We start from the raw sequence: 15,118 nt of genomic DNA, 5'->3' as shown, positions 1-15,118 counted from the left end.
TAACTCTCCCTGGCCATAAGCCCCTGTTAGCAGGGTAAAGTGTACTTTCCTTTAGTTTATCCCTAGGTTCTTCCATCTATTTAGACTTACCTCCTACCATTTCTTACTTAATTCCCTGTCTTCTCTGCTTTGTCTCAGATCCCACCACCATTCCCTTACCTTCAAAAGAATTAATACCTTCTAGCTCTTTTCTTCAAAGGCAGTTGCAAAGCTTAAGTGGTTATAATAGCTAGTACCCTTTGCTAAAACGTGGTACCCTTTGCTAAAATGCTGTTATCTGGTACTGTGAACTCATGTGCCATCTTGTTCCAAGTGGGTTCCTCTCCCTTCAGGTAAGAGCTTGGGCTGCTCAGTAGGAAGCAGGACTTTGGCCATCCACCCTTAGCACCTGCACACTGTCCAGAGCATCTTGATGGCAGAGAAGCCTCAGACACCCAGACACATCTTGGGAACTGGGAGGACCTAGAGTGCTTAGGGCCAGAAGGGAAATGGGTAGATACGAAGTCTATACCTCTAGGCAATTTAGATCATGTAATAGATCTGTGGTCCGCTCATTTTCCTTTTGGATCCAACAAGAGAAAAGAGACTCATACTGTATGGAAACCAGCTGTGATGCCCAATTTGGGCTCCTCCTGGGGGATGTTTATGGTGCCAGGATGGAGCCCTCTTGGAGCTGAGCCTTTTGAGAGAAGGTCCAGACTCTTGCATTGGAATGGGGAGACCTGGGAAGGGGCCAGAGGTTGGTTGTTGGAATAAAGGCAGAAGTGGTGGATTCCTGGTTCCTTTGAGAGAATCACGTCTGTTTCTGTGTCCCAATGCCGTTGTAAACCCAGCAGGTACTAAAGGAATATCTGATTTCTTCTGTGCAGTTACCAGCTCCTCTTTTTGACATCCCTTTTCCTTATCCTGGTACTAACAACTTTTTCTCTCTCTCTCTTTCTCTCTCTCTTTTTTTAATGTTCCTTGAACCACATGTCCATAAGTAATGAGTCCTTTCTTGTGCTGTTGCTTACACCCATTACTTCAGGCTCTTATCCCTTCACATTTACTCTATTGCTGGAGTCTCATTGTGATTTGTCTATCTTAGCCTTTAAATACTTCTTCAATCAGTTTGCCTTCTACCACCAGATCAGTCTTCTCAACCTTCTGCTTTCTCTGCTCAGGCCCTGTGGTGGTCCTCATCATGATCTGATTAGGGTAGTTACAGACCCCAAAGCCTCTATGCATATGTCTGTCCTGCTCTGTTTTATGCCCCAGACTTGTGCACTATCTGGACCAGCTTCCTTACTCCTCGCTTCCTGTGACAACACTCACTGGCCTTGCTTGGTCATCACTTCTCTTTGGCCTCAGGGCTTGCTTTGTGTTTCATCTCCTGCCTGGAGCCTTTCCTGTTCCAACCATTTCTCTTTAGCATCTGCAACACTAGTATGTGCAGAATAGCCCTTGACGAACATGCGCCATATGTGAGTGGAGAGGGAGCCTGTGAGCGTGTGGGTGTGCCAACTATGGTATGGTTTTTAGCATGTGTCCTGTGTTGCCAGCGGAGGGGGGTACCTGCTCACTGTGCTCTGTATTGCCTACACTTCCCTGTGGAGCGTGGTGCCACTAGCGCTTGGCACGCCGAATTGGCAGTGACTTGTTAGAATTCCTGAAAGTTGTAAATGTTCACATTGCGTGCATCCTCCTGATAGGCTGCCCAGTCTGTTACATGAAAACCTTCTGTGGTGAGCTCTGCTCTGCTTCTCTTGGTCCCTTACGCCTGCCTGTTCACTCGTTTTCTCAGCCCGTGCCCCGGATCATGGTGCAGTCTGCCCTCCCAGATGTGGGGACGACCAGAATGGTGGAGGTGAGTTAGTTGGGCAGGTGTGGGACCTTTGCTGGTGGCTGCCCCACATGTGGTGGGTAGCCCCGAGGCTCTAGTTGTTGAGTCCACACCCGTGGGTTTTTAATTTTAGCGTTCCCATTTTGATAATTAGCTATAATATAGGTCACTGTCTTCTCCCTCTATATTTTCCTTGTTCTACTTTTCTATTTTCAACTTGTTAATCATATGATTGCTAAACTTTTAGGTGCTTGACTGCTAATGTAGTCTGCTGCTTTAATAGCCCACTGCTAGGCAAAGGCGATTTCTATAAACAGAACAATCTCCTTATCCTGAGTGTTTGCTTAATTCTCAGTTTTACATTTCATACTGATTCATGATATCAGCGTGAAAAGACTAATGCTAAACTGGGGAGAAAATAGTCTCTTATGATCTCCCACAGATGAACAGCACTTCTCATCTTATGAATAGCAAATCCATTTTCTCCCACTGTGCGTTCATTCTCTTAGGAAGGGCTGTATCTTTATCGGAAAATTTTATTTATAAAACAACAGCAAAAAAGGGCAAATGATTTGAAAGGGAACTCAGACCTCCATGGATTCACTCCTTTCTAAAAAGGCCCTTTTTAATCCAGAACGTATTTGATGTTCGCGTGGCCCCCCTCTGTCCTCCGTGAGCAGTGTTTGCTAGTTTGCTGAGGCAGGACTGGGACCCCAAGGCCAGTGGGACAGAGGGATACCACGTCTCTTCTGGGTGAGGGCACCAGACCTGTGACGGCCTCTGTGGCTCAGGCAGGTCTGGAAGTGTCAGTGGTAAGGGAATAACCCACAGATGGGGGAGAAGGTTTCCACTCACATATCAACTCCAGTCAAGTGGGAGCGGCTTCCTGCAGTGCTGTAACGGAAGGAATCTGAGGCTGTGCTCAGGCTCAGCAGGAAAGAACTGAGCAATCAGAGCTAGCCTTCTGCCACCTTTAGTCCCTGTTGTCACTGTGCATTTGACCTCCTATCCCTGGTTGTCACTTACTGGAGGCTTTGGATAAATCTTTTAACCTCTCTGGGCCATCTTGTAAAATGCATATGGTAATACTTGCCAGCCTACATCAAAAGATTCATGTGGAGGCAAATGGGATAATGACCAGGGAAATCCAAGACACTGTTGCTGGACTGTCACCTCCTCAGGACAGGACCGATCTGGTCCTTTGCAGACAGCTGTCCATGTGGCAATGATGGGGTGTTACCATCGAGGAATAGGGAACACGTACTATTCCAGAGCCACAGTTCCTATTCAGATACTAGACTCTGATAGTTTTGTTTGTATATTCTTCCCTGCCTGGTCAGTGATATTAAAAATAAAATAGAAAAGAATAAATAAAACATGTACAATTTGCAAAAGAAAAATGATTGAAGGATTGCCTAATCTTTTAGAGTATTTATGCTGGTGACAGTTATTGATCTATTGGATTTAGTAAATTTTGCAGCCTGAAGATCCATCACAAAAATGGGCTGTTAATCTCAAGAGGCGCCGTTAATTTCGTACCCTGAAAGTGTGCCTTGTGGGGAAAGGAGGGCCTCTGGAGACAGGAATATAAATGACAACTCACGTGAAAATGCATGATTTATCAGACTGCTGAGTTAAGCCAAGTAACTGTAAGAGACTTATAGATCTCAGCTGTTTCCCAGTTCAAATAAATCCTGTATTTCAAATGGAAAATGGCCATTCCTGTAATATAAATAATCTTTCCGTAAATATTGGAAAACATATTTCTTTTTCTCAACAGCACCCTTTTCCAGAGCACCAACTCCATTCCCTCTTTCTGCCTTCTCTCTTGCCCCTGTCATTGTGAACTGGGAATAGAAGATAGTCTGCTAACTTCTTCAAATGGTTTCAGTTATCACCGAAAGAACACCTTAGGAGCAGTTCAGAACCTGTAGAATGTGGACGAGCTGTGGCTGTCATCATTCCCCTTGGGATGGGGCTGTGTGTGTCTCTGTCAGAGTGAGGCAGACAGGTGATATGAGATGAGGAGGGCAGCTTCTGCGGTTCCTTCTGCGCTCAGCCCCCCTTCACCGTGGGGCAGGCTACTGCCTGGCCTGTGTATCCCTGGACCAGTGGGCCCTCGACCCATGACTTGGGACCAGCTTGCAGGCAGCTCTTCCAGCCAACTCCCGGGCAGAAGCCAGCCACTAGGCCCGAGGGTCATTCCTGGCTGTCCTGGTGAAGCTGTGTTGAGGCATATCCACTCCTTCAATGGGATCCTCATTTCCATTTTGCAGGAGAAAGTATTCTTCTGGCTTCTGATGATTCTCTCAGTTCCTCATGAAGCCAGTGGTGGGCAAGGGGATCTGTTTCCATGTGAGCAGGGTGCTTAGCCTGAGTGCAGGGAGGCTGGGATGGGGCTGGTAAGGAGGGAATTGAGACATAATATGCACCTACTGTGTGCTTCACCCTGTGGTGAGGACCAGGTCATGCCTGACTGACCCTACGTGGCTGTTGAGTAGGTCTTCTTTCCCACAACCGGGCCCTTGTCCCACAGCAGCTGAGTATTCAGCTCAGTTCTGACATCTTCTTCCCTGGAGACGGCATCAGATCCTAGGGGTTAAGGGCTCAGGCCCACAAGACTGTCCCTGCTTTGGGTACCAGTCACAAGTCCAGGTGGTCACCTGTGCTTCTGACCAACCAGGTATAGATAAGAGGTTCCAATGATCCTCCATTTGGGCTTGACTCATTTGTCAGAATGTTCGTATAACTCAAGAGAAACATTTTACTTACTACATCACCAGTTTATTACAAGGGATACCACTCGGGAACAGCCACATGGAAGAGATGCATAGGGCGAGGTGAGGGGAAAAGCCGTGGACTTTCAACACCCTGCCTGCATGTGATACTCTCCCCACGCCTCCATGTGTTCGCCAGACCAGCAGCTCCTGGAAGCCTGTCCCTTTGGATTGTTATGGAGGCCTTGTTACATAGGCATGATTGATTAAATTGTTGGCAATTGGTGATTAGGTTACCTCCAGCCCCTTTCCCTGGAGGTTGGCTGTGGGGCTGAAGCTCAAATCACAAGGTGGGTTGGTTGCCCTGGCAACCAGCCCTCATCCTTAGGTGCAGGCCTGGAGTCACCTCATTAACATGAAGTCAGGTGTTATTGGAAGGGGCTTGTTAGGGATATCAAAATGCCTTTATCACTCTTATCACTTAAGAAACTCCAAGGATTTTGGGAGCTCTGTGGCAGAAACAGGATGAAGGCCAAATAAGTATTTCTTATTATAAGTCACACTGTGTCAGGCAGCAGGCAGGTGGTGGCTATTTGCTCCATGCTCAGCATGGTGCTGTGGGAAAAGCTGGGGTCCCCCGGACTGAAGTAGTGGATGAGAACTGGCAGCAGAGTGCCCAGGTGCACAGCAGCACTCTTTTCACTGTCAAAGCTGTCATGTTTCGACTGACAACAAAACCTGCCTAAATCCTTTTGGAAATGAGCAGTTGGCTTTGAATTTTAACCTTTATTGTTGGCCCTTCCCTGCCTCAGGCTTACCGAGAGAGCGTGGGGGTTAGTGCGGCTCCTGATGTGACTGTGCAGATGGCCCCCGTGAAGATCTGTGACAGACCCACAAAAGCACCTCCCCAGCAGTCCGCCACTGCCAACACCCAGGCCCCTGAAGTTCAGGAAGGGCCTCCCAGCCCCCTGAGTGAGGCCTCCAGCGGGTACTTTTCCCACAGTGTCTCCACCGCAACGCTGTCTGATGCATTCGTCCCTGGCCTTGATGCTGCGGCTGTAGCCGGGGGCCAGACACCCGGCTCGCCCCCTCCTGCCTTCTGCCAGGCCACCCCGGACACGGAGCTCCCCTTTCTATCTGCTGCTCCTGCTGCAGACAGTGATCTTCCTGCCCGGCTGGAGGGTCAGCGCAGCCTTCTGTCCCTGCCAGTCCTGGCAGCGCAAAATGCTTGGGGCAACAGCAACGGTGCGTCCGAGGCCAGGGGAGCTGTTTCCTCAGAGAAGCAGAATGAAGCAAGGGCCTTACCGACTCAGCTCCCCACCTCTGTCCCCCAGAAGGAATCACCCAGCCAGCAGAGCGGTGGTGAAGTTTCCTCGGCCACCAAGCAGCTCGGAAGACCCACGGACCATGTGAAGCCTGCTGACAGCTTAGAGCTAGATGTCTCCAAACCACAGCCTCCTGACCTCCTGTCTCAGTCACCTGCTCCAGCGTCTCCGTTCAGAATCCAGAAGGTGCGAACCTCCGAGCTGAAGTCGTTCACGCGCATGCTTGGCGGAGACCCCAGCAGCCTCTCTGGTGCTGAGGAGGACCTCCAGGCCTCAGGGGGGCTGGGCGACAGCAGTGCTGGGGCACAGGCCTTGGGAAAGCTGGAAGTTTCCTCAGATTCTGAAGAAGCCAGCGAAGTCCCAGAGTGGCTCAAAGAGGGAGAATATGTCACTGTGGGCACCAACAAAATAGGCATCGTGAGATACATCGGGCCCACTGACTTTCAGGAGGGGACGTGGATCGGAGTGGAGTTAGACTTACCTTCAGGTGAGTACTGCTTGTTTGGGATGGTCCCTGGGTCTCGAAGGGACTTCACCAACTGCTGTCGGCTGGCCCCACCCTGCCACTGCTGGGAATTTGCCGTGTGCCCTTGGGCACATCATTTGACCTTCCCGAGACTCCAGGTCATGACTTTTCAAAATCAGGACTGAGAGTTCCCTTTAAACTTCCAGATGTTTTTCAAAAACCTAAGGCATTGATTGAAAGCTACTCTCAATTTGGTAATGAATTCAATGCTTTTTTTTTTTTTTTTTTTTTTAAGTCACAGAGGCATCTGCTTTTGAACTGTAACAGTATAACAGCTTTGTCTGCTGTGTCTGCTCAGGTTGCAAACACTGATGGGTGTGTGCAGCTGGATGCCTCCGCTTGAGAACAGAAGAGGTGATCCAAGATGCGTTTCTGGCTCGCCATCCAACCTCTTATGTCTCATCACAGAATGGCACATCTTAAAAGCAAATAGATCACCATTTTCTGAAAAACCAGGGCCATAACTTAAGGAAATACTTGGTCCTTCTGACGTTTCTTTTTAAAACAGCTTTACTCTGATACCAGTTCACATGTTGTAAAGTCTACCTGTTAAGTGTACAATTAACTTAATGGTTCTGAGTAGTTGTGCAGTCACTACCATGGTCTAATTTTAGAACAGGTTCCTCAACCTAAAAAGAAGCCACATGTCCATTTTGAAGGCACTCCCCATCCCTAAGCCCTAGTTAGCCAATCAATAATCAGTTTTTCGGCTCTCTAAATTTATATGCAATGTCCTAATCTGGACTTTCACATAAAGAGGATCATACAATATGGTAGGCTTTGTGACTGGCTTGTCTCAGTCAGCGTAATTTTCCAGGGTTTATCTGGTTACAACCTGTGTCAACACTTCATCCCTTTTTCTGGCCAAATAACGTTCCAGTCTGTGGAAGTCCCACCTTTTGTTCATCCATTCGTCAGTTGATGGACATGTGGATTGTTTCCACCGTTTGGCTGGTGTGAATAATGCTGTAAGGTGGAAGTGGTTCTAGAAGAGTAATGCAGCACAGGCCAGAACATTTTTTTTAAAGAAGTGTCTGCTATTATGTGTGGGGAAATTGGGAGAGAAGTTTATATCTGCAATTGGACTCAAGAAGTAAAGGGGGATTAGCAAACAGATGAATTCATGCAACAGTTAAGTATCTACCATGGGGCAATCACTGTCTTCGTTTCCAAGGCTACCTTGGGGAGCAAAATAAGTCCCTAGCTTCACTGGGCTTTCAGTTTGGGAGGGAGTAAATTACCAAGTAAACAAATACTTAAAACTTGATAGTTCTGAGTGCTGTGAAGAAAATGAAATGGGGTGAGTGGGTAGAGAACAGTGGGGAGACCGGAAGTGGGGAACCAGTGGGTGGGGGTGGCTGGTGGGCTCTGGGAGCTGAGGGATAGTGGTGGCCACAGAGATAGAGAGATGGTCTGTTAGATGCGCTGAGAGGTGCGCAGAGGGGTCACTTGCTGACAGGAGGTGATGAGGGTGGGCCTGTCTGGAGCGAGGGGCAAGAGAGAAGGATGGGGCAGGATGGGCAGAGAGTGAAGACAATTGATGATTGTTTTTGCTGCAGAGAGCATGTTCCCCACCACCCATCACCATGAGATATTGACATTTAGGGGTCAGAGTGGTCCCTTTGCTCAGGTATCCTCTCTCCCTACCGACTTGAGCGCTGGGTTCTCATTCTTCACCTTAATGCGTTTTCATTTGTTTTTACAAAGGAAACTTCTCCCCCCCGCCCCCCATTTTGACACATTAACCGTACATCTGACTATCTACAATTTGGTAATTTGCCAATTTCCATCTAATTGATTCAGGAAAAATAATCATTCTACCAACAACCTCCATCCTAGGTTTACATTTGGACCATCCAGGCTGAAAATGGTCTGTGCCCAGGGGAGGGTGAGGTTGGTGCCACTTCTGCCTTGCTGACTTGCCTGTGCCTGGGCATGGGAAATGGCAAGGGCCACTCATCGACCTCACACCTGGGCTGCCTGGGGGTGCCTGCCGCCGGCGGCCACCACGTGCTGCCCAGAAGCCTGTGCCCCTGGCCTCATGTGTTCGACAGGGAGTGAGGGGCTGTGGGAAGCCACCTCTATGTCGTCTTCTCTTTTCTCCTCAGGTAAGAATGACGGCTCCATCGGAGGGAAGCAGTACTTCAAGTGCAACCCTGGCTACGGGCTGCTAGTGCGGCCGGGCCGGGTGCGCAGAGCAACGGGCACAGGGCGGCGGCGCAGTGCGGGGCTCAGACTGCAGGGTGCCCCCGAGCCCCGAAGGAGCAGCACCCTCTCTGGCTCCGCCACCAACCTGGCCTCCCTGACGGCAGCTCTGGCCAAGGCAGAGGGTGCCACGGCGCTGAGGGCCGACAGGAGCCATAAGAACCCGGAGAACCGGAAGTCCTGGGCCAGCTAAGCCTGCACCCCGAGCCGTGGCCCTCCTGCCTCACGTCCTCCCCGGCTGCTGGCCTGCTTCCCCAGCGAGTGCTGGCGGAGGGGGCGGCTCCCGAGCCTGGCGGGTGACAGCCCTGGGGTAGGCAGTGACACCTCAGACCCCCTTCCCTGGGGAGCAGGGCCATGAACCCTTTTTGCACAACACAGGGCTCGTGACCTCTCCCTGCTCCTCCCAGGGCTCTGGAAGCTTCATTTCTTCTTCTGCTCAGAGAATGAAGAGACATCTCCACAAAGCAGAGGGGTTGAAGGTTCTAGGAGCCTGGAGCAGTCCTGGATGTGGGAGCCAGGCCCCTGCCGGCTCGGTGCCTGGAGTTTTCCCCACCTGGGGCTGTTCCTTTTTTCTGTTCTGATGACCCCATTAACCTCGTAACCAACGTCATAACCGTACCAGTGCCTTTCTTTCCCACAGAGGCAGGGCAGCCTCCCTCTGCCTCCAGGGCCAGCACCCCAGCCCACCCACCCTGGTCCTGGCTTGCTCCCGGGGCTCGCTGCATCCTCTGGCCCCCAGAGACCCTACACCACGTAGCCGACTCCCACAAGTGCCTCTGGTGGGCCTCCTCACTTCTGGCGTGAGGCCTGCGCCCCCAGCAAGCGGCACTGGCCCTGACCCTCCCGCCTTTTCACAGAGTCTCTTAGCGCTTTCTTTGTGGGCTTGTTAGTGTCTTTGTACCTGGAAAGCGTTTTCTCTTTGCCATTTGTTCCCTTAACAGAGTGCTTGGAATATATTTATTTATATTTATTTTTTTCAAAATCCGAAATCTTTTCGCGAGCCACAATCTTCTGCCCAGGCACAAGGGTCCCAGGCCCGCCTTGCACATCGCCAGCCTCTGAGGCCACTCAGGAGCCGCCAGCCTCCTGCCTCTGGCAGGGGTTTCCAGGGGGGGCCAGAGGATGATGCCCCTCCTTAGGTTATCATTGACACAGACACATAAGTGGCCTTACTGTAAGACACACAAGTGGCCTTACTCTTACTCTAAGCAGAAACTTGGAGGATTATGGGATGGTGTGCCTGTAATGGTGAAGTCAGTCAGAGGCATCATGACCTTATTTGGTGCAATTTTGGTTTCTTGCAAGGGCCTTAGACCAGGTTAACTTGGCAGTTCTATACCCTGACTCCCTGAGGCTGGGGAGCTGCGGCCTAACAGGTGGGCCTGTGCAGCGAAAGCTCCGCACTGTACCTACCAGGCCAGACCCGGACAGCATGAGACCCTCCGTGAGCATTGCCCAGCTCCTGCAGGACGCCTCCAGTCCTAGAGCCCTCCCTCTAGGGGGGCTGCTTGGGAAGGATTCTGTGGAAGTGAGAAGAGGGCTGGTGCCTCACAGGCCAGGGGGTGGTGTGTGGCTCCAGAGGGGAGTGTCAGGGAACCTAATGCTAGTCCTTCTGGAACTTTCTACCGGAGTAGCTCAGGGACCTAGTGCCCAGCATTCAGCCACCTGCCATGCATGTCCTTATGAGGGCCTCATGAGGGCCTGAGCAGGAGCCTAGGGGACACCCTGGCAGCCCAGGGACAGGCCCTTGGTCAGGATTTGTGTTCAGCGCTCTGGGAGGCCTGTTTTTAGTTCTCATGTTTAGACTCTTATAAGTGATGCCCAGGAAGCCCTTTTTGAAAGATCTCTGGTTCCCTTGGGATTTGCAGCCCCTTCGGAGAAGTAATTTCAGGTTCCCTGCCCCAGGATGGGGCTGTATGGGGCCCACGGGTACCTGAGGTTTGCAGCTGCCGCAGGCCCGAATCACCCCCGGGGAGGAGCCCGGGATTAATTAGCTTCCATTAATTACACGTGGCACCGCGTGCCCGCTCACCGCCTCGGGCCCAGCTTCCTAACAGCCTGCCGTGTGCCAGGTGAGACCTGCCGCTCCCGCCCGCTCCATGTGCCTCGATCCTCGCTGGGCTGGGCCCGCGAGATGTGAGCTGCAGCAGGAGGACAGCCCCGGAGCTGAGGCGCACACCCCTCGTGTAGCTTTTTCTCAGCAAATGTTCAGCTTTAGGGCTGGAAGGGATCTTCTCACAGGGAACAGGCTCGACCCAAGGAGAGTTCAGTGCTATTTTCCAGTTTGTAGAAGCCCCAGCTCTGATTCCCAGCCAGGCTCTCTCTGCCGCTCCCCTGAAGCCCCTGTCTGTCCTCCGAGCACAGTGGGTGCCTCCCGGGCCCCTCAGCCCCTGGCCAGCAGTTCAGAGAATCTGTCAGGCTGTAGTCACTTAGCAGCTCCCTCCAGGATCTGCTGCCCCAGCGCCCAGCACCGCCCAGCCTGGGGTGGTCTCAACAGGGGCTCTGAGCGTCCAGCTCCCCCATGACAGCCGCCCTCTGCATCCTGTCCTTGCCTGCACAGCGTGTTGGCCCAGGAGGTAGCTATCTCCGTTTTGTGGCAGCCATGAGGGCACCAGGGCCGTGGTTTGCCGTTCAAGGGCTGGAGCAGGCCCGCTGGGAGCCCCAGGTGTGAGGGGACCATGCCTTTGTGTTCCTTGGTGTCCTTAGCTGGTACGTCGGGGAACACCTGCTGGGCACGTGTCCTGGAGCCTGGGGCTGTCAATTCTGTGCTTGTGGAGTCTGCTTAGCATCCTTCCCAGCACCGAAGTCCTCCACAAATCTGTGTTCAGGTTGGACTTTCTCTGCGGACACCAGCAGCAGTGTGGTCTGTTGACTTAGGTCCCTGCACCACCCCTTCCTCTGAGGGGAGCAGTGTTGCTCCCACAGCCTCCCATGACCTGCTTGTGGGCGGACGTGCATACCACGTTCACTGGGGAGAAAAATGGAAGGTCATTTGGCCGTTTATGAACCTTATTTACTTGGCAGGCAGAGTACTTTCCTGACCCCAGCCCTGCACGTGCTGTCAGCAGTCTTCTGTAGAACCATCTCGGGAAGGTCAGTTGGGAGATGGGTTTCATGCTCACGCTCTCTCTCTCTCGCTCTCTCTCTCACTTGGTTTGGTTAAAATGGAGTGGACTGTAATGAGTGGGGTCATATTAGCTGGAACTCACAGGAGCTGTGAAAGGACTAGCCTGGGGTGTGAAGAGGTTCCGGGACCACCTTCTCTTTCTCCCAAGGTCCCCTCCTCAGCCAGCATGGCTTCCCTCTGTCCCCTGGGTCTGCTTTTCCAACATTCCCCCTTTCCTCTGCCTGAGACTCCCCACCACCCATCCCTGTTCCTTGCAGGCCTGCCTCCCCGGGGAGCAGTGTTGCCCCAGCGCGGGAGCAGCTGACAGTGTGACCAGCTGAGCAGAGGTTCCGCCGGGGCAGCCTGGCTGCCCACCGGGTGGGAGGCCGTCACTGGTCACAGGAGGAAGCTGCTACTGTGGCTGCTGTCTGGTAGGCAGCCCTCGCCTGCCGTGGAGTGTGTTTTGGGCCCTGTCTGTGGGGTGTGAGAGGGGAGATGTCTGCCCCATTGGTGTCGTTGGTGAGCTGCCGCTGCAGCTGAGGGGTCAACCGTGGGCCCGTCCTGGGGCCGGGAGAGGCTAGTCTAGCTGTCCTGACCCAGCTGTGGGCCCATGGGCACCCTGGGAGCCACGAGGACTGTGCAGGGTTCTCACAGGGACAGGGTTTGCGGTCCCAACCCTCCAGGCTTCTTGCTCCATGACCTGTGCGTTCTTTCAAGGCCTGGGTGTCACTCCATTGCAGTCGCTGTCTTCCTGGGCAGCTCGGGGCAGCCCTCCTCCTTCGGGGGTGAGCAGTGGGAGTCTGAGGGAGGCCTGCCTGCTCTGGTCCATGGCCTTCACTCTCGCTCCTCAGCATGGACTCATGTTAACCTGTTACTAGAAAAGCAATGACGTGGGTAGACGTGGTCACTAACGCCATAGCCCAGGCAGTCCCCATGGCCCAGCGTATATTGGGCCAAAGGTGCGGTCTTGCTGGGAGCACGGCCATGGGAGGTGGACGGAGGGGCTCCTCTCACCCACTTCTGTTCTCATCTTACTCATAGGCCTAAGATTTGAGATGTGGTTCCAGCAGGTCCCAGGCTCTGGGACTGGGTATGACAGCATGAAGGGATAGGCCACCTGGATGCTGGGGCCACCCCAACGGCCCCAGGCAGCACCAGGACATGTCAGAGGCCAGGCGGGGAACAACACTGGCCGCCACCCCCGGGGTACTGCAGCGAGGGGCAGCTGTCCAGATTCCCAGCCTGGTCAGAGGGCGCAGGAGCATGAGAGCACGGCCAGTGCGTGTGGCTGGGGCCAGCCACGAAGGGCCTTGTGCGTTTAGTGAGAGATTTGAGCTTCCATTGAGCTGTGACTGGGACCCTTGAAGAGTTTGAAAGGCTTAAACGGTGTTTAGATTCCCCCATTACTTCCTTACATTTTCTCATCTTGGCTTAACGTTCCCTGTATGTGAAACCCACAAGAAGTTCAAGGGTATTTATTTTCCTGGCTAAGATTAGATCCACTTGCCTGAGGTCGGCCTGTAGGCCTGCATCTTGGACAGGGAGTGCCTGAGAAGGCAGCCACCTGTCTATTGTGCCTTACTCTGGGGACAGTGAGTGCAGCCTGTCTTGCAGCCCAAGACGCTGGCTCAACTGTCCCCACACGTATCTTTCTCTCAGAGAAGTCCATCGTGGCTTCAGCCAGGCTGCTGACACTACTTTTGTGGGGGTCTTGGAGCGTCTTCTCCACGTGCGGAGTTTTGTAAATATGATAGGTTCACATATAAAGAAATGATTTTGATCGGGGGGACTCTCTTGATTTGCTGCACATGAAGTGGGAGTTTAAAAAATCCAAAGACTCTGTAATGAATTGTAAAGACTTAATGATTTGTATTATATAATGAACTAAAGCTCTGTACTTTTGTACCATATATGCCCTTCCGTCGTATGACCAGCAGCCTCTAAATAAAACCAGATGATTTCTTGCCTATGTCTGAGGTTGGGCTCATTGCTTTCACCTCCCCCAACCTGAGGCAGGGGTGTTTGGGCTCATTCTAGGCTGTCTCACAGGGCAAGGGGTGGCCCGGGTTCCAAGACTTTTCAAGACTGAGAGTAGGACAGGAGGTTCAAGGGAAGAGCGGGCCCTGAGTGCATGTCTCTCCAGGCCCCTGCATTCCTTGTGGTTTGGACTAAAGAACCAGGGAGGGCCCGCAGGTTCTGTGGCCAAGTCTTATTCCCCTTAGTTGAGACCCTCTTACAGGAGCCAAGAGCCAATAGAAACTTTCTGATGGCCTTTGACCCAGGGTGACTGGAGCTTCCTGGCTAACTGGGAGACAGCTGGCCGGGAGGAAGTCGGTGGTGGCAGGGACGGTCCCCTTCTCTGGAGCAGGATGTCCCAATTCTCAGGCCACAGCTCCACCATGTGCCTTGATCTACATGATCCACCCCATACCTGGGAGCTGAGGACTTCCTTGCACTGCTGCACAAGTGGCTTGACCCTTGAAGGTTCTGCAACAGGCGTTTGGGGGAGGAGATGATGCTTATGGACACTGGCAGGCCTGGGTAACACCCTGCAGGCTTGGAACCCAGTGTTATTGGTTCCTGCTCATCCCCAAGAGACCGGCATCCTCAGGACGTTGTTCCCAGTCGGGGCCCAGCACGGTTCACAAGGGCACTAGGGGTGCTGGGCCCTGTCCTCTGCCCTGGGGAGGTGAGCAGGTCTCCTTTGATTGCCTGCAGGGAGCCCTGCACCAGGCAGGGGTGAGGCCACCCAGTGTGCTGTTTTCATGGGCAAATGGACTCCCCGGTGGCCCTGCACCAGTGAATCACTTGGCCCTCCTCTGGTGGACAATGTCCTTGCCGGCTGGAGGTGGCCACCGGTCAGGGCACGTCTTTGCAGGGCTGGTTTATACTCCTAAGTGCCGATGGGTTGTTCTTTGAGATAAGTACTGCCAAATTTTGACAGAAATTGGCAGCCGGGAGCTGCCCTGTTCTGAGGCAGAAGTCTGAATGTAGAATTGATCTAGCTCCTAGGATGAATCTCTATTTTTCAAGCCACTATGAGAACTCCCACAGCGTAAGACTGTGGGGTGGTTACGGTTGCTCAGACCCAAAAATGAGCTCTAGTGGTTATGTCACGTTTAGTCCGTTTGCTCACTTGCTGAGTCACTCGGTGAACATTTGTGTGCTGGTTCTGCATCAGCCCTCGTGTAGTGAACAGCGCAGATGGACAGTCCTGACACGTCCCACAGTAAGGTCTGGAGAGCACGGTGCCCGCGTGAGGGGCCCCAGAGGCTTTAGGGTTTGAGGACGTTCCCTCTAGGCCGGTGTCTGCAGGACATGGAGATGAGGTGGAGGCAGTACTGCTGGACAGGCGGGCACGAAGGAAGCAGAAAGCGGCTTTGGCCCAAAGAGAAGATCAAGAGGAGACCGTGTCCT

General features: G+C 52.7%; 1 protein-coding gene across 2 annotated transcripts in view; it reads left to right on the top strand.

The window, feature by feature from the left end:
* The window catches only part of KIF13B (kinesin family member 13B), a 210,292-nt gene extending 196,622 nt beyond the window's left edge, over positions 1 to 13,670 (top strand). The window contains exons 38-40 of one of the 2 annotated variants that reach the window (XM_077769702.1): positions 1,784 to 1,846; positions 5,352 to 6,351; positions 8,499 to 13,670. In XM_077769702.1, coding sequence (XP_077625828.1) covers positions 1,784 to 1,846; positions 5,352 to 6,351; positions 8,499 to 8,788 — 1,353 coding nt within the window. In that variant the 3' untranslated portion in view covers positions 8,789 to 13,670. The remainder of the gene's footprint in view (positions 1 to 1,783; positions 1,847 to 5,351; positions 6,352 to 8,498) is intronic. The other variant, XM_077769703.1, reaches the window with a different exon arrangement.
* The last annotated feature ends 1,448 nt before the right edge of the window (positions 13,671 to 15,118 follow it).

This window comes from Crocuta crocuta, unplaced genomic scaffold, assembly GCF_008692635.1.
Source record: "Crocuta crocuta isolate KB4526 unplaced genomic scaffold, BGI_CrCroc_1.0 scaffold551, whole genome shotgun sequence".
NCBI lineage: Eukaryota > Metazoa > Chordata > Mammalia > Carnivora > Hyaenidae > Crocuta > Crocuta crocuta.
This window is presented reverse-complemented; position numbering and strand designations above follow the sequence as displayed.